A 23,861-nucleotide genomic window follows, 5' to 3' on the forward strand; every position below is an offset into this window, starting at 1 on the left:
AATTAAGAAGGGCCTCAGGTGGTGAGGAAAATGGCCTGGGCAGGATGACACACCTGACACACTTCCTGGACCTCTTGAGACCGGACCTTGGATGCAGGGCTAGGGTTCCCTCCTTTCGCCCTCCTCCAAAAGTTGGCCTGGGGGTGTCTGGCCTTTGGTGGGTCCCCTGTTTAGCTGCAAACCAGGCTTTGGCTTACCCTCCTCCAACCAGCAGAGGGCGCGTGCCACCCACGAGAAGGCGATTGCAGCCGCAAGCCGGGGAGGGGCGCGGCAGGGGCAGAAAGGGAGCTCTCTTTCTGAAAATGAGGAGAAAAGATAGCGCTGAAGATAGAGGGGAGGGGCAGTTTGTGACTGAGAGTGAGAGAGAAAGTCTGAGCGGGGGCAGGATGGGGAGGGGAGGGGCGAGGAGGTGGGGAAGGGGATGAAATGGAATGACTGAGGAAAGATTGAGATGGAGTGAAAATGATACAAGGCAGGAGCAGGTTGGGATGAGGTAAGGACCAGGAAGAAGGATGGGTGAGATGGGGGAAGGTGGGATGCCGGCGCTCTGGCGGGAGGAAAGTTGGGATGGGGTGGGGTGAAGAGGCAAGTGGAAGGCTGGGTGAGGTTGGCTGGGGCCGACTGCCAGGTGGAGGGTGGGCTGCAGCAGGGCCTTTCCCTCGTGGGCCGAGCCCTCTCACTAGCGGGTCTGCCCTCCCCTCCGAGCCTGCCTGTCCTCATTCTCTCCAGCTCTTCCTTGGCAGGTCTTTTTGCTCAGGCCTGAGCTGGGCATCTCATTACCACCACCGCCACCCCCCACCCCGAGAAGTTTCTAGTGCAGCTAAGAACAGAGAGAGAGGCAGCAGGGAGCTTGGGAGCTTTAATAGATCTGGAAGGGAATAGAAACACAGGGCAGTCCTGCGGGAGGGTGGGGGCAGGAGGAAAGGCCCCTCCCCCAAGCTGCCTAGAAGCCTGGGGTGGGGGGGGTTCTGCTGGAATGCCCGGGGAGGTGGGTGCGGAGAAGGTGGACTGTGCCTGGCCTCGGCCATTAGGGGGATGGGGCAGCTCCGTAGGGAGGGAAAAAAAAAAATGAGAAAAGACTTGGAATTTGAAAGAAAAGGGTCCCAATGGAGGGGCTTCTGGGATGCAGAGGGAGTTACGGATGGAGGGGAAGAGAAAATCAGGGGAGACCCAGGAACCTCATTCAGAAACCTGGAATCTAGAACAAGGTGGAGGTTAGAGGAAGTGGGGTCACCCTCCCTCGGAGGTTGAGGGATGCGGCGGGGAGGAATCCAGCTTTAAGGGAAGGCTGAGGCGGCTTCTGGTCCCTTCCCTCGGGGCTGGGTGCAGCGAGTGGAGTAAAATCTGAGGCCAAAGGAACCGTGGGGGAGGCGCCGGCTTCCTCTCCGGGATGTGGATGGGATTGAGCGAGGCTCTGGGCGTCTGGGGGAGGTCGCGTGGCACCCGGCCGCCCCGTCTAGTGGTAATGGCCCCCCAGGTGCGAGGTGGCGGCCACCGCGCCAAAGGGCCCGGGAGGGGCCTGCAAGCCCGGGCTGGGGTAGAGCGCGGCGGTGGCGGCGGCGGTGGCGGCGGGGCCCGGGCCGGGCCAGTAGGAGAAGCCGGCGGGCGCGACGCCGGCCGAGGCGGCCATGAGATTGAGTTTGGAGAGGCCGGGGAAGGGCAGCGGGGCCAGGCCGGCCGGCAGCTTGTAGAGCGCGCCGTCCTGGGCGGCTGCGGCGGCGGCGGCCGCGGCCGCGGCGGCGTGGGCGTGAGCTGGGGGCGGCTGGCAGGCCTGCGCCAGGCCCTGGAAATCGAAGCGGTAGGCGTAGCGCTTGCCGTGCACCTTGCTCATGATGTTCTTGTCGTAGTAGTAGCGCAGCGCGCGGCTCAGCTTGTCATAGTTCATGTTGGGCTTGCTCTTGCGCTCACCCCAGCGCCGCGCCACCTCGTCTGGGTCCGTGAGCTTGAACTCGCCGTGGCCACCCTCCCATGCGATGCAGCCGGCGTTCGCGCGGTCGGCCAGCAGCTCCAGCAGAAACTGCCACAGCTGGATCTGCCCGCTGCCTGTGGGGAGGGGGCAATCAGCCAGAGGCGAGAGGAAGGAGGCTGGAGGCAGGGGAAGAGGTGAGGCGAGAGACCCCGCTTCCCCCGCCCCAGTCCGGGGGGAACTGGTGCCAGGGAGGGAAAGGGCAAGTCCAACTGTATAACAGCGGCGCAGCTGGAGCGGCTGGCCAGGGAAGGGCTGATCAGCAAAGCGGTTCCTAGCTGTTACCGCGCTTTTGCACAATGGAAACGCTCCCACTTAGACGCAGCCCCACGGACGCAGAGCTTTGTGAGAATTGGTGAAAGAGCGGGAAGCATTGCCTCCTCCGCGTCGAGGCAGCGGCGCACCAAGGCACAAGGCTCTCGAAGCTGAGCAAGGGCCGGATATCAGGCGCTGGGCCGAGCACCCTTATGCAGTGCAGAGCCTGCACAACCGCACTGGGTACCCTACACAGGTGGTCGGACTGCCACGTCCCAGCTGGATCACGTCCAGAGATCCAGAGGGAAGAGGCAGGTTTGCAGCAGGATCACCCGGGTTGGGGGCCGGGGGATAAGGCATACAGTTGGAACCCCTGCCTCAGATGGAACAGGGGTGATGGCTGACTTCCTCTCGGCACTGTGTGGGACAAGGAATGGGGACAGTGGCCCCCTAAGTGTGAGAGGAATAGCAGCTTCTGAACGCTCCCCACCCTTGCCAGCATCTGGTGCACCGGGGCTACTCCAGTTTGGCCTCTTTTTTTTTTTTTTTCGAAACAGGCGGGATTCCCAGAGTACAAGGTGTCACACTTCCCTGGGAGCTGGAAGCACAGCTCTGAGGAGAGCCCTGGAGGCCGGGAAGCCACTCTGCTTGGCTCCCTGCCTCCTTCCTTCTTTGGGCTTTTCTGCCCCATCTGGATTTTCCTGGGTTGCTAGAAGTGGCCAGGAGATTTTCCTGGATAAGCGAGTGGTGAGAGAGAGCTCCTGCTTCCATGTCTTGGAGCCTCGATCAGACAAGTGGAGAAAAATCTGGATAGACTTACCCGCCGTCCACACTCTCTTTCAAAACCAAATGGATTTTTCTCGAAGTTGTCTGATTAATGTTTCAAATTGAGCCTGGTGAACCTTTCTTTTTTTCCCAACTTGCTCAGAACCCAGATTCTGCCCTCCACCATAATTTCTACCCCAGTCCCTCTGCACCAGCCCAGTGAGGAGCTGCCTGACTCCAGGCTGGAAGCATGCATTTTAGGGTCAGAAGCAGGAGGAGGTTTGGGTAAAAATGTGCATTTGGTACTGGGGGACATAGAAGCCTGGAAATTCATTACTGTTAGGTGTTGTGTTCCTATTTAGATAAAGAAGCTGCCCACCTCATTTTCCTGCTTACTGTAACTTGGTGAGATCTAGGATACTGATTGGGTGGGGAACCTGTGGGGAGGCTTTGCCTAGAAGGCCATCAAGCTTCTGCTGCCAAAAAAGCAAAGCTGAGGGTAATTTCAGGACCAGCGGAAATAGGTGGTGGACCTAGGAATCTACCACAGTTCCCCAGGGGTCTTCTTAGCCTGCAGAGCCTGCCGGTGCAGGCCAGTGAGGAAGGTAGGTGCTGACCCGATGCCAGCCAGGCCTTGAGTGGCCGGGGAGAAATTCTCCTGGTCACCTTGCCAGGTGGTGCCAGACCTTGCACTCCCACTGCCAGTGGGGAAAGGACACCAAGAGCCTCAGACCCAGCCCCATATTGGGAAAAACATCTGAAGTCAAAAAGGAGATGGGGTGGAGGGCCACCATCCTCTCCATCTGCCCTAGCCTGCAAGTTCAGCTGTGGGTCTCAGAAGACGCAGGAGCCAAAGGCCAAATGAATGTTCCCCCTACCACCCCCAGCCTCCCCACAATCAAGCCCTGACCCTCTGCTTCCCGGAGCCCAGCAGTGCACATCACTTCCTCTCTATTCAGGTGGCAGCGGCACCTGTCCTTCCCGGGTGGGTGCCCCGGACCCTACCCGCTGTCCTTGCCTCCGCCTTTCCAGTCCACCAGCCCGCTCACCTTTTTGTACCGCAGGGCTCAGGGGCCCCCACCCTGGGCTCTTCCCTTCCTTGAAGAGACCGTCTCCGACGGGATCTGTGGCGGCAGGAGAAAACAGTCAGGCGGATCCAGGCACAGGTTGCCGGCTTGACCGAAAGGGCCCGGAGCCAAGGCTCGAGGGGGAGAAAGGGGGTGCCTTGGCTCCTGGGCGCGAGGTTGGGGGCCCGATCCGTCCGGCTCCTCCTCCCGGAGTCTGGCCCGGGCGCGCGCGGCGCGGAGCCCCTCCATAACGCCCAAGTCAGGAAACGCGTCCAGGAAAAAGGAAATCCGCTTTCCGAACGGGCCGGCGGGAGCCTTATAAAGCCAAGCGGGGTTTGCGCCAGCCAAGCCGGAGCGCGTGGAGCCCATCGGAGAGGAGAGGGCGCCTGGAAGGCTGGGTTGGTGGGAACGCTTGGAGCACGGAGGTGAGGAGCCACGAGGGCGCAGGGGCGACGTCAGGCTGACCGAAGCCTCCCAACACTGCACGCGCCCTGAGCCCCCCACCCCACCCCGGCCACTCTATAGAGACCCCCCTACTCCCCCCTACCAGGCTTTTTCAGCCCCCAAGCTGGGGCCCTCGGCTTCCCAGGCTCCCAGTCTGCTCACTTCAAGTCCTCTAGACCTCACGCTAACACCCCAAAGCTCTTCATCTGCTTTTAAGGTCTCCCAATGTCCTAGCTTGCTCAGTTTTCCCAGCAATACGAGTCTCTGGACCGCGCCCCCTTCCCTTGGACCCCAGCATCCCCTTCCCATGCCCCAACGCAGAGTTCCCGCCCCAGGTCCTGGTGCCTCCAGCTCCCGGCTGGTCCCTGGTACCTGGCAGGTACATGTTGATCAGCAGGGGCTGGGAGGCGCCGCTCTGTCTCATCGCCGCCAGGAACTGGGCGGTGGGAGGTGGGGGGGGTGGTGATGAGGGGGGGGGATCGCGTCAGGCTTTGCGCTCCGGGGCACCGATCCCCGCCCGAGGCGAGTGCGGGTGACAGGGAGAAAACGGCGCTGGGTCCGGCAGGGCCTGGCGGGAGGGGGCTGCCCGGGTGTGGCGGGGGATGGAGGGGGTCCTGGAGCGATGCTCGCAGCTACAAGGCTGCTCGCAACCCTCCGGGCCCCCGCGCGGGCAGGGGCCGCAATTTCCGTTTTAATTAAAGCGCTGCCGCCTCGGCCCCCCGGACCCCGCCCCCGCCCCTCTTATCGCCCCATCGCAATAAAGTCTCCAACGCGCGGAGCTGCAGCCAAGCGCACCCGGCAGCCCCCCGCACCCCGCAACCCAGGAGACGCGCGGGGGATGGGCCTGGGCCTCGCGCTCTGATAGGGGTCAGGAGCGCATTTCTTTTCCGCCTCCCTGACTCTGAGCAAACAACGATGGGGCGGGGTACCTGGCCCCACTTCGGACCCCCGGGGCCACAGGGCCCCCACTCCTTCCCACCCATCCTCCCCCCACCACCAGCGCTCTGCTCTCCTCCCCTTCCTCCCCCCACCCCCACCCCACCCCACCCCCACCCCACCCGGGTTCCCGTCTCCAGGCTGCGTTATCTGCATCTTCACTTTTAAATTTCCGCTTCCCTCCCTCTCGCCTGTCGCTGCGCTCCGGGCCAGCAGCCGTTGCTCCCTTTATCTCTGCCCCCAACCCCCCTATCCCCGCTACTTCTCCCTCCTCCTCCTCTCCCACCCTCTGCTCTTCCATGGAGATCCGATCTTCTTCCCTGTCTCCCTCTCCCTTTCGCCTGTTTCCTGCCTTTCCAGGGCTCTCAGGCCTCTGGGCCAGTGCTGGGGCGTCTCCCATACAACTTTTATTGGGTTGCCTTTCCTCCCCCTTTTTAGGTCTCTCCTTCCATCTAGGCCCTCCTCCCACGTCCATCTCCTCTCCTGTCTCCTCTCTAGCTTTCCATCTCATCCCTCTCGTCTCTTCCTTTTCTCATTCGTTTGTTCCCCACTAATTTGTGGCATATGGTAGACTTGCAATCCCCCTTATACTCCCCCCCCACAACTATTTCTCTCCCATCTTTCTCCACCTCTTGTCATCCCAGCCTACCATCTACCCTCACAACTACTCCCAGCAGAAGGGTTAAAACAGGGGTGTGCACAGTACATGCCTCCAACCCAGGGGGAGTGGAAGTAAAACCACTCCAAAAAGGGACAAAGGGGGTGTTAGCAAAGCTGATGTGGTTCCCAGGTGGCCTTGAGTCTCTGGATAGCTGTCAGGCTTCCTGGCTCTGGAGAGGCCTGCTAAGGAAGGATGCTGGCTGACGATGAGGCTCTGGGCTGGAAGCCCACCTGCAGTCATGCAGCACTTGGTGACTGGTCAGAATAGGTCATCTCGGGAGTTCCTGCTATGGCTCAATGAGGTGGGTGGAGTCTCTAGGGCACCAGGACACATGCTCGATCCCCAGCCTGGCACAGTGGGTTAAGGAGCTGGCTTTGGTGCAGGGAGCAACTGCAGCTCACTTCTGATTTCTGAGCTCCATATGCCACAGGGTGGCCAAAAAAGCCTCCCCCCCCAAAAAAAAAAAAGATAAAGAATAGGCCATTTCAAGGCCTTTATTTCCCACTGCTTGAGTCCAGGAGGTGAAGAGGCCTGTGGCTGGTTTGGAGTGGGCAGGTTTCCTGCAGGATCTCTGGTCTTGGGGTTCGTGATTGAGGATGGCTGGGAAGTTCAGCTTATGGGAGGGGGATGATTCTGCGGAGCCCCTGTGCATTCCTTACTTGCTCTGGCTGCTGGGATGCTCATTCTTGCTGGTGGAGAGTGCCAAGAATCAGAAGGAACCAAGGAGGAATGTGGGAGGTGAGTTTAGGGGCAAATGAGGGGGATCCCCGTACCCTAGAGGATCCTAAAGGGATAAAGATGGAGGCCTCAGAATGTGGCAGGGGAATCTGATGGGAGAAAGATGAGAGGTTGGGATGCCCCCGGGGGACAAAACTCAGGGTTTCAAGAAAGAGGATGGCCTTGAGAGTGGGGCTGACGTCCCAATCCCTCTCCATCATGCCTTCTTCTCCCTTCCCCAGATGGAAAATAAGGAGCAAGAGGCCAGAATTGCAAGAGCAGGGAGGCAGCAGGTTTCACCCACTTAATGCTCTCAATGGAAGGCTGAGGCAGAAGGGAGAGGTGCCTGGTGTGAGTATCTACCCAGACATCCCAGCTCCCATCTGGGGAGGGATTGACAGCTCAGGCTCTGGCCCCCACCTCACTGAGGGCTCAGGGGCTGAAGGGGTGGGCTGGCTCTGGGAAGAGTTTGTGAGGGCTGCACCCCCACCCCACGTGGATCTTGGCCACACCACTGGAAAAGAGATGACCTCCTCCAGCCCCTTTGGCCTTTAGCTGAGTGCAGCCAGTGGGTGAGTCTGGGCAGCTCTCTGTCCATCCTTCTCCCACCTGGCTTCCCACCCACAGGGTTCTATGCACCATCAGCCTGCCCAGAATGGAAGGAGGATGGGAAGGTGAAAATGCTCAGGCCCCACCTGGCCACTGTGCCCACTCCTCACTCTTTAGTTGCTGGCATGGGGAGCAGAGTTGGACCCCTGGGTCTGAGAAAACCTAGAAGATCCATGCTGGCAAAGCCTACTACACGTATTAGCTCCCCGATTCCTTCATTGTACAGGTGGGGATACTGAGACCTAGAGGGAGGGCGTGCCCTGGTCATGGTCATACTGCCAGTTCCTGAAGGCATCTTGCTGACTCGTCCTGGTAGCCATGGCCTTCCTGAAGGGAGGACAGTTCAGCTGGTGGTGGATGCCAGGTCTCCCTTTGCCTGTTGCCTGACCCCCAAAGCAGGGCTCTGAGATCTGGGCTCTGAGACCAGTTTGTCTGGGTGTGGATCCAGCTCCACATTTCCCATTTCCTAGTTGTGTGGCTTTGGGGGAAATTACATAACCTCTGTACCTTAGTCTCTTAATCCGTAAAATGGGGTGGATCGTACCTACTACACAGAATTATTAGGCTTATATAATACTTGCCTGGTACTCAGACAAAGCTGTATACACTTACCTGTTGTTACTTCTACCATCTCCCCCCAAGGGGATAGTTAGGAGCCTGTGACTATCTAGGAACCCCAGGCTCCTCTGGAGACCACAAAGGTTTGGAGCTCCGCTGAGGCCTGAGGCTTTTGCCCACAGCTCAGGTCCGCTTCCATTTAACAGCCTGGATTTGGGACTAGGAAATCCGTGTTCAGGTCCTGGCTTTGTCATCAATTAAGTGGATGACCTCACCAAGACTTCTCCATCTCAGAGAAGCTCTGTTTCTTCTTTGGTGAAATGGATGAAGAACGGAAGCTCTTAGGATGATCAAATGCAACAGGGGCCATGGACTCTAGAACCCATCCAGGTATAAAGCAGAACTCATACCCCATCTAAAACTCTGTCCTGTGGTCCCCCAACCTGACCCTGGAATCTATGAGGGGAGACAGGGGAAGGACTGTCCTATGGTAACTGCCCCAAAGCTTTTCTGTGACACCATGAGCATCTTCAGGGGGTTCTCTTTGAACCCTCACAGCAACCCTGTGAGAGAGACAAGGCAGGAATCAGTAGCCCCAGTTTACAGGTGAGGGAACTGTGGCTCAGGAATGCCATGTGGCTGGGTTTAGGTGTTCTGACGTCTGGTCCAGGGCTCTTCCCAAGGGAGCAGATGCTTGACTTTTACAGCTTGGCCCCTGGGAACAGCCCGGGTCCAAGTCTGGCTTTTCCCCAACACCATCTTGGCTCTCCCAGCTGGGGCGATGCTCTCCCTCCCTACGGATAAATCCACCAGGGGCCTGAAAACATAAGAATCCCTGAGGGGCAGGATGAAGGGCATCCTAACCTTGGAGGTCCTTCCTATGTGGGACTGAGTTATCACAAATCGGACCCAAGAGGGAATTGGGAAGAAGCTACATTGGTACCATGGCCTCTGATGGCTGCTGCCACACTTGGCCCCACCACGGCTGTGGGCTTCTACCACCTGCCCCAGAACCCAGGCTTACTGTGGTCAGGGGCTAAGGGGTGGCTTCTCCAGCTCACTAGTCTTCTGAGGAGCAGGGAGGGAGAGGAAGAATGAAGAGGGAGCTGTTTGAGATTGCTAAGAGGTGAGGTAAAAACATCCTTTATAAATGCTAAAGCTCAATACCACCTGAGGGATTGTTATCCAAAGGGTCTGGGGCTTGGCTCAAAGAGAGGATATCCACCCCTTAGAAATCCCTAGGAGGCGGTGGGACCTCCCACCAATCACCCCTCTCACATCCTTGTTCCTCTGTTTGGCAGAAATTTGACAAACCTGGGAAAGGGGTGCAGGCTTCCCTCAGGCTGGATTGGGAGCCAGGGTGAAGATAAAGGCTGGAAATGCCTGGGGTGGGGATGGGGGTTAGAGAGCAACCCAACAGGGCTCCTGCTGAGTTAAGGGGGTCCTTCCCTGTGTGATGGTGCCTGGCTCTGGGGGTCCGTGAAGCTTGAAATTCAGCTCTGAACCCTGCTGTGGAGCTGTGTGCACCCAAACTAGAGGAAGGCAAAGGCACCATCTGTGCTAGTGGTACCTCTGGTCCAAGCTGATGGGCCTTTTACCAAGGAGAGGTGTGGGACCGGTTGCATTTAACGGGATCCCCAGGATTCTTACCAGTAGCTCCATCTCAGCCCCATCAGCCACATACATCCTAAGCCAGGATATGCTCCATAGTCAAGGGTCCTGGAGTCTGAGGGGAGGGTCAGGTTGGCAGAGAAGGACCCTCAGAAGCTTGAGGATGGAGATTAAAAAGCAAAACACCAAGAAGGAGGCAAGAGGGGCAGGCAGGTTCAGGAGCCTTTATTGAGGGTCCTCAGGGGAGGCTCTGGGGCTGGGGGGCTTAGTGCTGGACTCTCCGAATGGACTGGAGCTGCCCAGTGTGGGCTTGCGTGCCGAATTCACTGTAGTTGCGGAACTCCCCGCTGTGGCGGTCCTGCTCCAACACATACTGGTAGCCCCGGTAGCCTGGGTACTGGTAGGCCACCCACCTAGGCCAGGAGGGCACAGGGGTGATGTGTAAGCTCCGCCCCTACCTCACCCATGTCCTCCTTTCCAGCTCCCAAGGCCCAGCTCTGCAACCATGGCTTCAGTTCTCCCTGCATGGATCTCTCGCTGCCCTGCCCACTGCTCCTGGTCTTCCTAACACCTTCCTCACCTTGTCTTCTATTCCCACCCTCCATTGCCTCCTCTCCCACGTTTGCAATCCCTCCCTCTACCTCCACATCTTTCCCTTGACTCCCATTCTCCTAGTCCCTGCCCCCTCCCTCCCAGTCTGTCTCCATCGGCTCACTTCCCCTTGACCTCACTCCTCCTGTCCACCAGCCCCCAACTTCTCTCTTTACTGTGTCTCTCTTTACTCTGTCTCTTAGCATCCCCCATCACCTTTCCCTCCAACTCCTCCCTGGTCTCCATTGCCTCCCTGCTCTTCTTTCCTGTTCCAGTCCCAGAACTCACGCTCCAGAGCTGACTTTGAGGGAACCCACATCCTTGCTGGTCCAGCCCATGGAGGGCAGGGATGGGTAGTCGTCATTGAGTTCAAACTTGCAGCCCTGGAAGTTTTCCCCTTCAAACAGTGTCACACGGCTGTCACTGTGGTTCTAAGGCGCAGGAAGGGAGAGGTGGACAGATCAGGCCAAAGGGGCGTTAATGGACACATTCTCAGCCCTACTCCCCCACCCTGCTGCCCAATACAAGCTGTGCAGACACAGGATCCATAAGCACACCAAGAGTTTGCTTCATTTGCTCCATATCAGTCTGGGAAGCTGGGATGCTCAGAGGTTCCCCACCCTGGTTGACCCCTGCTATAGCTTTGGAATGAGGTGGTGAGACTGGGTGGTTCCCAAAGACCCTTCCAGGTCAGGGCTAGAGGGCATCTTGTGACATGGACCTGTTTTGCAGGAGGAAAATCAGAGCTCTGGTCCACTAACCAAGACATTTTCTTTAAGGGGCTCACTGACTATCCAACCCCCTGCCCAACACCCTGGGCATAGCCTCTCATAGGGTAGGACCCAGCAAAACATTGATGGCAGAGTCAGAACATACAGGCCAGGGCATCAGTGTTTGTTACGGCTGGGCTCCCATTGTCCCATGCTCCCCCACCCGCAGGGCTCCTGGGCCTCCTAGAATGGAGAAGCTGGACTGAGTCAGCACCTGTTCTCTGTCCTCCACCCCACAAGTACCAGGCCTTGCTAGTAGGGTACTGAGTCAGCAGAAGTGGGGGGTGCGATCCTCTCCTGCAGTATATCTGACTCATGAACAGTGCTTTCCCCGACTCTGCAACATCCACACAGAGACTAACCCCTTCTCAGCCTTGATCCCTGATTTTTGTCTCATCTTCATGTTAACCCTTGTGACCGGGGGCAAATAACTTTGCCCATCTGAGCCCCATTTCCACGCCTATGTATAAGGCTAACAACAGCCACCTCGACCTCACAGGGCTGTGTGATAATGGAGGTGCTGGCTCACACGTGTGGACAACAGGATGTGAGGAATGGACAGGAGTTCAAGATTGGCAGGGCCTTGGCACTGTCCGAGGTGCTGATTTCCGACACCTGGCTTGGTCCCACATTCCAGACTTTCAGAGACCTCTCTGGTTCTGGGAAGTAATGCCACTAGTACCCATCCAGAAGTTGTATGTACACATCTCCAGACAGTGAGTGGACGACCCTTCCCAGGTGCCACAGTGGGGCCAGGGCTTGGAACTTGGACTGTGATGCAGAGGAGGAGGGGGAGGGCTTAACTTACCGCACAGAGCACTGGCCGGAAAGAGAGCAGCTGGTCGCTGTGGTGGCCACCGCTGCCACTCCAGGCACTCCAGCGAGGATAGTCACCCTTCTCCAGAATGAATTGTTGCCCCTGGAAGTCGGGGTATTCGAAGGCCACCCATCTGGAGAAAGATAAAAGGGACTAGGAGGCATCTGCCCCAGCCTCATTCATCCCTCCCCTTCCCCTTACTTGCTACTAAAACCCGTCTTTCCTTCCACTCTAGGACCTTCCCCGACACACCCACTGTAAAGCAACTCAGCCCTTCTAGAGGCCATTATCTTGGGTTTGAGGGGTCCAGGCTTCCAGCTCAGGGCCCCCAGGCTGGAAGGAATTTTCCAGTCTAGGAAGATCACATTACCAAGCACTCTTACCTCAAGAATTTAGGTCCCTGCAAAGATAGATGTAGGAACCCGCCAACTTAATAGTGACACTCTGCAAAGCTGGGGAGCCTCAGTTCTCCAGAGGGCCCCAGTCTCTAGGGGACCAGGGTAGGGAGAGTGGAAGGCTTCTTCTTTTTTCTTTTCTTTCTTTCTTTCTTTTTTTTTTTTTTTCTTTTTTTTTTTTTTTTTTTTTGGCTTCTTTTGTTAAATGAAGCATAGAGCCATTTAACTTGGGGAGAGCAAAACTACCCTGGGAACCCCTTTAGGGTTCAGACTGGCCCCCGGGGAGTCCGGCAAAGATTGCCTTCTCGCCTTTGTCGCTTTAGCGCACCCAAGGATACAGTCTGTCCCATGATTTGTCCTGGGGCTGGTGGGGAGTTTTGAGGAAGCCTGGGGGTTTTCCATGTTGGTGGGTCTCTCTCAGGCAGGGCTTACATACAGTCTGGGGACTGCAGGGCTGGGATCCGGGGTCCCAGTCTCCGAGCTTGCGCCGGGGAGCCTCGACTCCCCCAGTCCAGCCCCACCGCGCCGGGGCGATCACTCACGCGCCATTTTCCACCTTGACCGAGCGCACCCGGCGCAGACCTCCGCGCTCGCCAATGTTGGCGCAGTCACTCAGCAGCCGGCAGCGGCGGCCCTGGAAGTCCTCCTCATCCCAAAGCGTGAGGCTGGCGGGCGCTGGGCCCTGCACAGGGGCGCTGCTCATGCCGCTGCAGACAAGAACCGGACCAAGCGCTCAGCGTCCCAAAAGCCCTCTCCCCGCCCAGGCCCGCCCAACCCGGGTGGGAGGTGAAGGACCCGCGGGCTGGACCCGGGCTGCGAGCAGCTTTCCCCCCATCTCGCCCTCCCCCGACCGACGAGATCCTGCCCTAGCGCCGAGTATTCACCGGGTGGGTGAGCGCGGTACTGGCGGAAAATGGAGAGGCTGCGCGCGAGCTGCGCCTGCGGGGCTTTATACCAGGCCTCGCCCCCTCCCCGCACCCTCTCTCGCTGGGGTGGGGGGAGCTGAGTCAGCGGGCAGGCGGCGGTCAGCTCTGGTGTCCCCGGGGAAGCCGAGGCCTTTCCTGCAGCCGCTGACCTGGCCCAGCCCTCGGGGAGTACAATAGAAATTGCTGAGACACACGTCCTGCACCCGCCACAGCCAAGGCTGACTCCGCTTTTTCTTTTTTGGGGGCCTGAGCCAGGCAAGGCGAACCCTCCCAGGCTCAGATCCTCAGATCCTTTAGTGGCCACCCCGCTAAAACGGCGCTTTCCTGCTCGAGATGTGGAACTTCTTCCAGGCGTGTAAACTCCGCCCTTTCTTTAGCCCTAGGTCGAGGCCTTCCTTGTGGGCAACACTAGGGAGGAAGTAAACAAGGCTTCCCGCCAGCGATTTTCCTCAGGCCCCTCAGTCCGCTTTTCCCCGGAGGATGGGCCGTCATGGCACCCTTTCTCCCAAGTTCGAGTTCCCAGCCCCGGCCTTGAGCTCTCGGAGTTTTCTTGAGCAAAGGTGCTGAAAAGAGGCAATGACCAGGACTCGCCGCAAGACGGCGCTGAGCGCAGGAAACTCGAACCGCCCGAGGGAAGGCACGGATTTCCAAAGCGTGTAGGGAGTGGCTGGCCACTGTCCGGAGGAAGAATGTTTCGACGTTAGCACCGCCAGAACCTCGACGCTGCCAGCCACCCGCCAGAGCTCCAGGGTTTGGGGCCTCCGGTCTCCATGTCAGCCCGAGAGCAAGCAGCTGATTATCGAGGGCCTAGTTCGGGCCAGACCCTGTGCTCAGAGCTTTCTCATGCTTGGTCTCAGCTAATTCTCACTCAGACCCGCCGCGGACATTTCGTCTACATTTTACAGACGATACTGAGTCCCAGAGGGTTCCGGGACGCAGTCGGAGAGGTGTCAGAGCTGGGAAGCAGCCCAGCTGAGGTGTGAGCCTGGGTTTCTGTTTTGACTGTAGATCCTGGCTCTTGCGATCAATCCCTGGGTCACGGAAGGTGGGAGAAAGTGGGGTGTGGGGAGGGAGAAGTTTAGGGGAAGAGGCTTGGAGCCCCAAGCAAGTTCCAGGGAAGAAATTTCCTTACAACTTGCAGCAGAATTCCCTAACCATCATGACTGCCAATGAGAAACAAAGGCTTCTGGCAACACTGTGAGTTTTCCTTAACGGAGAGGGTATTCTAGCAGAAATGGAGGGATGAGTAAGAAGGGAACTAATAGTTTGTTGTTTGCATGAACCAAGTGCTTCCCTTATAGACTCAACAGTCCAACGTGGTTGCTTTGGGTTAAAAGACATGGAAATGGAAGCTCCAGGAGGTACAGGCCCTTTTCCGTGGCTAGCCAGTATCAGAGCAAGATTAGAATTTAGACCTTTTGACTGCAAAGCCAGTGCTCTTGGGACTAAAAGGCTCACAGTCCAGCTGCAGCTGCCCAGATCCAGAAGTCTAGCCATGCTGGCCTCTCTGCTTTCTCCCGACTGCCAAGCTCACTCCAGCCTCAGAGCCTTTGTGTTTGTGTTCCTGTTACTGGAGTGTTTTAGTCATGAGATCGTGGCATGCTGGCTACTTTTCCACCCCCTAGGTGATGCTCTTCCTGGCATCATCCCCTTGTTTTCTTTTCTTTTTTTGGCTGCACCTGAGGCATGCAGAAGTTCCTGGGCCAGGGGTCAAACCTGGACCACAGCAGTGACCTGAGCAGATCCTTAATCTGCTGACCCACAAAAGAACCCCCATTATCCTCTTTTCTTTATAGCATTTAATACTCTGTAAAGTTGTCATTTTCAACTCTTGTGTATGGCTATACTGAGTGCTTCCTTTTGTAGAAGAGTGTAAGCTCCATTTAAAGGGGCAGAGGCTGTGTCGGTCTTGTTTCCAGTTGTCATCCTCCAGCCTAGCACAATGCTTGACACATAATAAAATTGTGCTTGATAAAATTATTTCTCGAATGAGTAAGAAGTAAACGGGGTGGTCAGATTGGGCCAAATGTCCGCGCGGGAAGGAGAAATTCACCAGTGAGAGTCGCGGGGGAAGGGGTGATGGGTTGCCTATCTTACCAACCTCCCCACTCTTGAAGCTCTGGCATGCTAAGAACAGGCACTGGGGGAAACCGGAGTCTCTCCTGGTTCTTTCTTTTTCACTGGGGAGGAATTGCTGTTGAGGATCACAACGTGTGTGAAGGTGAAAGCCAAAAGTACGAGGCCCTAGAACATAGGGATTAAAGTCCAGTTTGGAGGTTTTGAGTCAGAGCAGGGACAACCACAACCAGGTTTGCTTGGGGTTAGGGTCTGAGGGGTGCCCAGTCCCCTGACGCCCCAGGATAGAGGGGGTTTGGACAAATAGGATATAATTTTCCCCAAACCGAAAAGAGGAAGAGCGAAATATATAGGGAGGTAAGAAACGGTTCTGGGTTCCGCACTTGGCCTCGATTTCAAAGTCAGGGCTATGGCAGCGGTGGGACCTGTGGGACCCAGTCTTTCACTCTGCTCCCTCTCCCTCTCCCACTTCTGCCAAGCAATTCCGACTTTGGCCACCAGGGGGGGCGCGCGAGCCGCGCTGAGTGGAAAGCGTTCGTGTTGGGGACGGAGGAGGGGGAGGGAGGTGGTGGGAGGCTGAGGTGGGGAGGGGCATGGGGCACGGGTGGCGAGTGCGTCAGGCCGTGCGTCTGCGCTGGTCCGTGACGTGGGCGCAGAGTGCGGGGGTGTATGGCAGAGGCTGGACGCTGTGTTTGCGGGCGTAAAGGCTTAGGATCTGGGAGGGCAGTTTCTAGTCCACCAGGTGTTGGTGAGAAGACGTATTCCACAGGAAGGGGTGTGTGTGTGTGTGTGTGTGTGTTTTCAAAGTCTGGGGGGACGTGGTGGGGAGTCTGGTGGGACTTGAGATGCAGACCTGTGTATGAGAACAGCCACTATTCTTCCTATTCCTAAATTCTGATCTTGGCTCTGCTCTAAGTAGCCATGTGGCACTAGCTAGCCCTCCCCCTCCTCTCCCTCAGTTTCCTCGTCAGGGGAACTGGTGTGAGGGTCCCATCACCGACAGCCTATATAGTCCATGGTTTTTAGTTCTCCTGCCTTCACCAGCTCCCTCAGAAATGGGCACACTCACCATCACTGCCAATAGTCAGTTGCCCAGATCCTAGACCTTTCTCAGGCTCCCCATCTCCCTCCAGACCCCTGCCTGGCTCCAGGCCTCATAGTCATCAAGAAAGGGAAGAACGAGCCACTGAGGGGAAGGGGCTGGGGGGCAGTGTGCGTGGCGTGCCAGCATGGGACTCGGGGATCCCTACCCCTTTTCTGTACTATGGACTCCCTCCCAGCCTCCTTTCTCCACCGAGATGCTCCACTTCCAGCCCTCAAGGCTTCCCCAACCCAGTCCCCTCCTAGCCTCCTTCCACCCCCTCCCCCCAGCAGCTGGTCCTGTTTGTTTTCCCAGATCAGTTGTGCTCCGAGCTTCCTGAAGGATGGATGCACAGGTGGCTTTGTTTGCCAGCTCAGCACCCTCACCCCTACCTCTTCCACATCCACAGCCTTGGCCCCTGGGCATGGGGGAGGAGGGGGAGGTAGGTAGACAAAAAACAAGTGTCCCCAGGTCTATACATCCAAAAGGACCTCAAGATCTCATAGGGATCTCATGACTCCTACCTACGCCCTATTCAGTCCTTCATCTCATATAGGGACCCTTGGTGGCACAGAGAAATCCTCAGGACCCACCCCACCCCCCATGATTCTACAGCAACACCCATCCCATAATGTACCCTAAGGTCCCACAGAGAAGCTTTCAGACTCTGTCCTGTGTCCTCAGTGAAGCCCTGGATCCCACTCAAATCCCCATCCCATGTGGGGAAATGTAGATCCGACAAAGAAACCCTCAAACCCAGGAGCTCCTGTTGTGGCTCAGTGGATTGAGAACCCGACTAGTATCCATGAGGATACAGGTTCGGTCCCTGGCCTCACTCAGTGGGTTAAGGATCTGGTGTGTTGCTTTGAGCTGTGGTGTAGGTCACAGATGAGGCTTTGTTCCTGAGTTTCTGTGGCTGTGGCATAGGCCAGCAACTGTAGCTCCGATTCAACCCCTAGCCTGGGAACTGCCATATGCCCCAGGTGCAGCCCTAAAAAGCAAAAGAGAAAAGAAAAAAACAGGAAAGAAAGAGGCCCTCCAACCCAATCCTGGCCTCTCGCCCAGCTCTCCATCCCAGGTAAAGGTGCTGAGAATTCCCAGGGAAGTTGGTGTCTCCCTCATATTTAGCCCCATTCCATGGCCAGCTTCGAGGTGGCTGGGGCCAATGTTCCCTCCTCGAATCAGCCTGCCCCCACCCCTGACCCCTCATTTCACTGGGAAATCAGCCAGGGCTTTGGCGACTGAAGATGCAAATTCTGTGAATGGCACCTTCTCTCAACCCTGTACCATCACCAGCGCCTCCTTTGCAGCCCTGCTCCTCCAGTCCCCACCCCCACCCCAGGTCTGGAGCTGGGAACAGGCAGGGAGCACTTTCCCTGGGGCTGTGAGGTCTGGTCTCCTGGGAGACAGAGATAACGCGGGTGAGGGTGTAGTCAGCTCAGGCAGGGTCCCATTGTCCCGGTCTCTCTATCAACAGAGCCCCTCTTCTCTGCCCCCCCCCCCCAGAGAGCCAGAGAGATGGGAGGCAGCTTTCACCACCACCCACTCACCCAGATGCAGAGCCAGGGGGCTTGCACAGGGCACACGTACACACATTCACCCTGACGGATCCCATGTGCATCGCCTGTGAACAGTCTCCTTCTAGGATTCAATAGACACCTCAGTGGTCACATTCATTTATGTGCGGACATTTGTTCCCTCATTTTTTCCTCAAATATTTGATAAGATGTACTATGTGCCAGGCACTGTGCTGGGTGCCTCGTGTACTTTCACAGGCACACAACCCACTCCCTGGTTGCCTAGAGCAGACTGATGATCATAAGACACTAAAAAGGTTAAGAGTGTGGGCTTTGGGAGTACCTGTTGAGCTCAGCAGGTTAAGAACCTGACTGGTATCCATGAGGATGTGGGTTCGATCCTTGGCCTTGCTCAGTGGGTTAGGGATCCGGCGTGGCCGTGAGCTGTGGTATAGTCACAGACGTGGCTCAGATCCCACGTTGCTGTGGTTGTGGTGTAGGCTGGCAGCTGCATCTCTGATTCTACCCCTAGCCTGGGGACTTCCATATGCTGCAGGTGCAGCTCTTAAAAAAAACAAAAACAAAAAAACAAAACAAAACTGCAGCCCACTACCTTGGTTAAAAATCCCAAACCCAAGCTCCACTGCTTATAAGTTGGAAGAACTTGTACTCTACCTTTCAAATTTTCCCTCTGTGAAACGGAAATAACTGCCTTAGAAACTGTTGTGAAGATTGAAATGCATGTGAAACCCAGAACTAGCCCGCGGGAGGCAGCAAATAAATGTTTGCTGTTACTGTCGTGGAGGCTGGGGTGGTTGTGGTTATAACTGGCTCCGCTGCCCAGTTCTTCCCCCCTGCCCTGGGGCTGAGCTAGGTCGTGGGGAGGGGTTGAGGCAGCCAGCATAGCTGCATCCCCCACCCACACTTGCCCTGTGGAAGCCAGCTTAACATTCAGGATGGGGAGCCTTCCTGCTTCACCCCATTAGAGCCATTCTACTGATGTGCTCAACTGGGGAGTTTGGAGGGTGGCTGTGGGTGTGAGTGTATCCCAGTTTCCTTTGTTTTCGTCTGGCCTCCTCTGGTCCCGATGCTCTTCCTGGCTCCATATGTGGCCTTGGAAGGGCCACAGTTTTGTACCTGGAAACTAAGCTAACTGCTGATCCCGGAGGGGCCTCCCAGCCCTGACTCCTGTTATCCTGTGATGCCTCAGGAAGGCTCCCTTCCCTCCCCATCCTGCCCCCCCACACACACACACCTGGCCTAGCCAGAATGAGGGGGCCAGTTGCCACTGTCACCATGGGGACTAATCTCCGAGAAGGTCAGAGAGGCTCTGGTTCTGCCTTGGCTGGGATTGGGGATTAGCACCTGTGTACGAGCCCCCCCATCAGGGCCTCCACTCCCACGTCCCCCCACTCTCACAGGGACCCTGGGCGGCCTCCGCACCCGAAGGTGCCAAGACTGGGCCAGAATAAGCAGGTGGATAGTGGGGCCTAGGCTGCTGCCACAGCTGTCTGTCCAGCTGTGGCCAAGAGAGAAAGGGGGGGACAGAGTCTGATCCTTGCCCCCACTGCTCACATGGCCTGAGCTTTGCCCCTCTTCACCTCTTGCCCCGTCGTCGTGGGAAGAGATGGGTCCCCCTAGATAGGGCGGTCACCCTCACCTCCAGCCCTGGCTGTCCCATTTGCCGCTCCCATAGAAGCCACCTCTTTCTCATTTGTGGTAGGTAATTTCCTGTCCCCATGTGGGTGGGATGGAGGCTGTTTTTACATAGCCTCCCCCTTCCTCCACACCGTAGCCTCCATCCCTGGTGACCCTGACCTCTGACCCAACCTCTTCACCCCTGACCCTCCCGCTCCCTGGAGTGCGCATCCCTTGTTATCGCACCCTGCCCTGTGTCTCTCCATCTCTGGGGTCCCTCTGACTCTCGCCCTAACCATCTGGGGTCAGAGCAGGGTGTCTGCAGCCTCTCTGGACCCTGAAATCATCCCTGTGGTTCTCACCCCACTCTGGGCTGCACCCTCCGTCCGTCCCTCTGCGCTTCTGCTTAACTTCTGCTTGGCTTCTCCGCTCTTTTTCTCATCCTTCCCCCCACTCCTTTTCTCCTTGCCGGTTCCGAGTCCCACCACACTGCACTCCAACTGCTCTTTCCCTTTTTCCGCTTCCTCCAGTACCTGTCTCCTCCCCCGCCCTGGGTGCTGACAGGGATGACAGGAAACAGGCTTTGAGCAGGAAGGGGGAGGGGGTGGGGGGCCCGCCTCGAACACCAGCTGCTGAGCACCCCCCTCCCCAAGCCCCCGCACCTGCAGGCCTGCCTGGCGCCTGGAGACTCCACCCCTGGCCAGGCAGGGGAGGAGGGACTTGGAGGAGAGGCCAGATCCCTGGTGAGTCCAGGAAATGCGGGTCTTGGGGATGGGGGGATGGGGGTGGAGGTCTGGAGAAATGGGGCTCCCAGGGCTGAAGGGGGAGGCAGTGGCTCTCTGTCCTAAGGGAAGACCCCTCAGCCCACTGGTGGCCTCATTCTTCTCACCCCCATCCCTAGGACTGCTATAAGAGTGTGTGTGTGTGTGTGTGTGTGTGTGTGTGTGTGTGTGGTGGTGGTGGTAGTGGTGGTGGTGGTTGGAGGGGGGTTCATTCCAAGGGGAGGCCTTTTTGTTGATAACCCCAGGATCTGGAATCCTAGCCAGAGGGGAAGAGCTCTAGCCCCCTTCTAAGATTGGGGGAGGGGAGAGGAAGCCCTCCGTGACACAGGGAAGATGTATCAGCGCCAGGCCCCTGACAGGCAAATGAATCAGTGCCAGGCAGGGAGCAGAGGGCCGGGCTGAAGCCACAAGCCTGGCCAGGGAGGCCGGGATGGGGGCTGCACACACCCAGCCTGGGACCCACCGGCTCTCCCCTCACCCACCACCCTCCTGCCCCAAGGCTGTTGCATGTGGATCCAGCCTGCCGTCCACCCTCTCCCCATACCTGCCTGGGATCTGTCAGAGCCATCTCATCCCCTCCCCCTCCCTTTCTCGGTGCCAAGGACTCAGCAGATCCAGTGGAGCCTGCGGGTAGTGTGGGGCGAGATGGCAGTGAAGTGGGGGAAACATGGAGGGGGCAAGCCAGCACCTCCAGGATCCAAATTGGAGTCAGAAGGGACCACTGACTCCTGACCCTCATTCCCATCTCCCTGGGGGCTGCCACCTCTGCCTGGGTGGGAGTGGGGGGACAGTGCCTGCCCATGGTGCTTCCTCACCCTTAGGGGAAACTGGGGCTCCCTACGCTGTTCAAGGAGATGTCCCTCCATCCCAGACCTACCGCCAGCCCCTCCCTCTGGGGCCGGCTCAGCATCGCCATCAATTTGGGGAGAGGGAATGGAGGCCACCTGGAATCACAGGACGGAGAATCAGTTCTGGGGGCCAGCAGTCTAGGGCAATCTTCCTCCTCCTCCCCATGTCAGATCTTAACCCTTTGAGCCATTGGAAAGGGAGGTGGGCTGTCCCAGGTGTGGGTTGTGGCTAATGACCCCAGACTCCCACCTAATCTGAGGGCTACTTAGACCCACCCCCACCCCCATTTGACTGAAACAAGAGGCCTTGGGATTATGAAGTTTGGGAAAGGTGGTGAGCTGCCCTATCAAGCAAGGGCTCCTGGAGCCTGTGTTTGTCCTTTTCCATCTGTCTGACTGTCTGTCTCCAACATGGGGAGACTGAAAGACACCGCAGGGAGTGAATCCTCAGGATGTCAGCCCCAAAGAGACCCGGAGGAGCCAGACTTGATCTCCCTTGTGGTTCTAGCTCCCACCACCCAGATTTTCCACACCTCATAGTTCTTGCTCCAAGTCCCCCAGAGCCTCCAACTTTCCGCGTCAGGGGGCTCAAAAGTATCGCTAAAAGCCCAGGAACCAGGATATGGGGACTGGTGGGGCCCTTGCAGGAGGCCAGACCAACCCTCCACATTGTGCAAAGCGCAAAACCCTGGGAGGGGCCAGAAAATGACTTGCCCAAGGCCACAGAAGTCGCTGGGACAGATCCGGACTAGAAGCCGGGTTTCCACCTCGGAAAATGCTCCTGACCTGGGCCACAGCCCCCTATGCCACCCGGTGGAGCGGCCGCCCGCACTCTCCGGAATCTAGCTGGGCAGCCCAGGAGTTGCGGGCAGGACAAGGCAGGGCGGGCGGAGCCGGATGGGAGCCGGATCTGCCCGGGGAGCGGCGCACAGCCTCTCCGACCCGTATGGCGGCGGCGGCGGCGACAGGTGCCTGCGTGGCGATCCGGCTCGGCCCCCGGGCGGGTGCTGAGAGGCCGCCCCTGCCTCACGCGAGCCGAACGAACAAAACGCTCAGGTCCGGTTTGTGCGAGGGGCTCGTCGCGGGGCGGGGGCGGAGGGCCCGGGGCCTGGCTGTGGCCTGCGGTGGTCTCCTGGTCCTGGTCTTCGGTGAGTGCCGTGCCGCACAGCGCTCCGCTACCGCCGCCCTCACCTGCGCGCATCCGCGGCTGACACGTCGGCGGCCGCGGCGGCCACTACAGGTGCGCACCTGGCCCGCCCCTCCCTTCCTGGCCACCCTCCGCCCGATCGGGCCCTGCTTGGCTTGGTCCCCAGCTCACGCCCCGGAGCTTGTGCCTGAGCCCGGGCTCAGCGCGCTTTATACGGCCTGCTTAGTCCCCGCCCCTAGACACACACACACACACACACACACACACACACACACACACACACACACACACACACACACACACACACACACCTGTCCGGGCGCCCGTTTGCTCGGGGCAAATATTGACTCAGAGGAGGCGGAGCGCCCCTCACCCCTCTCCCCGCCCCCGCCTGGGCTTTGGGGCCAGAGCTCCACCGAGGCCTTGGCGGTGGGGGTAGAGGGGGGGTGTCGGGGACCTGGGCGCCTCTGGAACAACACCAGATGTCACTTTTCCACCCACCTGCCTCGGGAAGGCGGGGGAGGAGCCGAGGACAGAGGCTGCCAGGGGGAGGTTAGGGGGAGCAGGAGGTGGGTATCCTAGGGAAGGTGGGACGTCCCCTCCTGGGGACTCAGATTCACGACAGGAGTCGTTTAGTAGGGTCTGTGGCCCGCTATCTAGCGATGATCTCCACCCGCGTCCCAGTGTCTAGTTCTTGACCCTTCGCACGTGCCTCGATTTCCCTTCCTTCCCAATCTCTTAGCAGAGTCCCGGGAGCCCGGCAGATGCTGAGAAAAAGCTGGCGGTGGAAGAGCCGAGCCTCGGAGCAGGCGCGGTGGGGAAAGGGGAGGGGTGGCCACCTCGTCCTGCGGCCACCTGCTGCGCAGACCGGGCCTGGCGCTCGGCTCCTGTCCCCAGGCTCTGTTGGGGCAATGGCCAGCGAGGCTCCGCCCGAAGCGCCCTCCACTGGCCAGACCAGGTCCAGCACCCGGCTGCGTCTCGCCTCACTGAGGTGTGGAGCGGAGAGGCGCGACCTCCCAGCCCCTAAGGCTTCAAGGAGTCACTTTGGCCGCTTCTACCGTCTGTCCCTCTCAGGCCGCGCGCTCGCGTTTTTGTCGCATCGGAGAAATAAAGTCAAGGCAGATATAGAAAAAAAGGCTGGATCCTTTACTGGCGGGGTGACGGAGAGAGCGCCGGTAGGAACCTAGAGGTGCAGGTCGGAGGGGGGACTGTGTGCTGGTGTCTGCGAATAGTCGGTAGGGGGCAGTGCCGTGGTGCCGCTCGTATCCCCTTGCTGCGGCCCCGGGGGCGCCGCGGGCAGCAAGTCGGGAGTCAGCATCCTGGAAGACAAAAAGCCCCAGGTAGAGGGGGTGAAGGAGAGGCTTCCCTCCGAGGGTGCCCGTCTCTGCAACCTCTCGCTCCCCTCCCTGCGGCCGCTGGCCCGGGCGCCCCAACCTGGGAACGCTGAGCGGTGGCAGGGCGATGACGCGCGGCCGCGAGGTGAGCACCACCTCTCCGCGGCTCGCCTCCACCAAGATGTTCTGGATCATGTTCTCCAGCAGCGCCTCCTGCAGGTTAGCGAAAGCCGGGAGCCTGCCGGGCGGGAGGCGGGGGCGCCGAGGTCAGCGCTCACGTCCCCCCGCCCGCCCGACTCTGTGCTGTTCGGTGTGTGCCGCGTGCTCTACGCGGATTCTCACTTAACTCC

At 58.4% G+C, this 23,861-nt stretch overlaps 3 protein-coding genes, 1 long non-coding RNA gene and 1 other non-coding gene across 20 annotated transcripts in view; 1 reads left to right on the forward strand and 4 right to left on the reverse strand.

Moving 5' to 3' along the window:
* Nucleotides 1-1,338: 1,338 nt before the first annotated feature.
* Nucleotides 1,339-4,936, reverse strand: FEV (FEV transcription factor, ETS family member). Its single transcript, XM_021075453.2, has 3 exons — nt 4,870-4,936; nt 4,036-4,110; nt 1,339-2,043 (listed from the first exon to the last, which is right to left on the reverse strand). Exons 1-3 carry the CDS (start codon nt 4,919-4,921, stop codon nt 1,457-1,459), a joined length of 714 nt encoding a protein of 237 aa, XP_020931112.1. The 5' UTR covers nt 4,922-4,936; the 3' UTR covers nt 1,339-1,456.
* Nucleotides 4,400-15,068, forward strand: LOC146396146 (uncharacterized). The gene is made up of 2 exons (XR_014830161.1): nt 4,400-4,478; nt 13,466-15,068. It is a non-coding gene; the product is annotated as an uncharacterized LOC146396146 (long non-coding RNA).
* On the reverse strand, nt 9,792-19,895 carry CRYBA2 (crystallin beta A2). Of its 3 annotated transcripts, none has more exons than XM_085000510.1 (5): nt 19,763-19,895; nt 12,705-12,869; nt 11,759-11,900; nt 10,469-10,611; nt 9,792-10,002 (listed from the first exon to the last, which is right to left on the reverse strand). In XM_085000510.1, the coding sequence occupies exons 2-5, from the start codon at nt 12,863-12,865 to the stop codon at nt 9,855-9,857; spliced, it is 594 nt and encodes a 197-aa protein (XP_084856636.1). In that variant the 5' UTR covers nt 12,866-12,869; nt 19,763-19,895; the 3' UTR covers nt 9,792-9,854. The 3 variants fall into 3 exon arrangements, with proteins under 3 accessions (XP_084856636.1, XP_084856635.1, XP_020931113.2); XM_085000509.1 differs by lacking the exon at nt 19,763-19,895 and adding an exon at nt 15,190-15,329; XM_021075454.2 differs by lacking the exon at nt 19,763-19,895 and adding an exon at nt 13,047-13,110.
* A 2,153-nt stretch (nt 19,896-22,048) lies between these two features.
* MIR375 (microRNA mir-375) lies at nt 22,049-22,123 on the reverse strand. Its single transcript, NR_162180.1, has one exon. It is a non-coding gene; the product is annotated as a microRNA mir-375 (primary transcript).
* Nucleotides 22,124-23,302: 1,179 nt separating this feature from the next.
* Nucleotides 23,303-23,861, reverse strand: part of CFAP65 (cilia and flagella associated protein 65) — a 40,233-nt gene continuing 39,674 nt past the window's right edge. For all 14 annotated transcript variants that reach the window (XR_014830107.1, XM_085000390.1, XM_085000387.1 and 11 more), the window contains 2 exons: nt 23,612-23,749; nt 23,303-23,496 (listed from right to left, as the gene is read on the reverse strand). Coding sequence is in view for 13 of the 14 variants with exons in the window: in XM_085000390.1 (XP_084856516.1) it covers nt 23,361-23,496; nt 23,612-23,749 (274 nt within the window). In the remaining variant the exon portion in view is untranslated. The remainder of the gene's footprint in view (nt 23,497-23,611; nt 23,750-23,861) is intronic.

This window comes from Sus scrofa, chromosome 15, assembly GCF_054392235.1.
Source record: "Sus scrofa isolate SSC_HxYL_T2T_F1_AM1 chromosome 15, Sscrofa_HxYL_maternal_Yorkshire_Landrace_v2.0, whole genome shotgun sequence".
NCBI classification, from domain to species: Eukaryota; Metazoa; Chordata; class Mammalia; order Artiodactyla; family Suidae; genus Sus; species Sus scrofa.

Bases quoted from the DNA above. Each gene is read 5' to 3' on its own strand.
- FEV (XM_021075453.2), bottom strand. From the start codon at position 4,921: ATGAGACAGAGCGGCGCCTCCCAGCCCCTGCTGATCAACATGTACCTG. The intron at 4,111-4,869 runs GTACCAGGGACC...CTGCCGCCACAG, and splicing joins GATCAACATGTACCTGCCAG to ATCCCGTCGGAGACGGTCTC. The intron at 2,044-4,035 runs GTGAGCGGGCTG...CCCTCCCCACAG, and splicing joins GAGCCCTGCGGTACAAAAAG to GCAGCGGGCAGATCCAGCTG.
- CRYBA2 (XM_085000510.1), bottom strand. From the start codon at position 12,865: ATGAGCAGCGCCCCTGTGCAGGGCCCAGCGCCCGCCAGCCTCACGCTT. The intron at 11,901-12,704 runs GTGAGTGATCGC...ATCTTTCTCCAG, and splicing joins GTCAAGGTGGAAAATGGCGC to ATGGGTGGCCTTCGAATACC. The intron at 10,612-11,758 runs GTAAGTTAAGCC...CCTGCGCCTTAG, and splicing joins TCCGGCCAGTGCTCTGTGCG to AACCACAGTGACAGCCGTGT.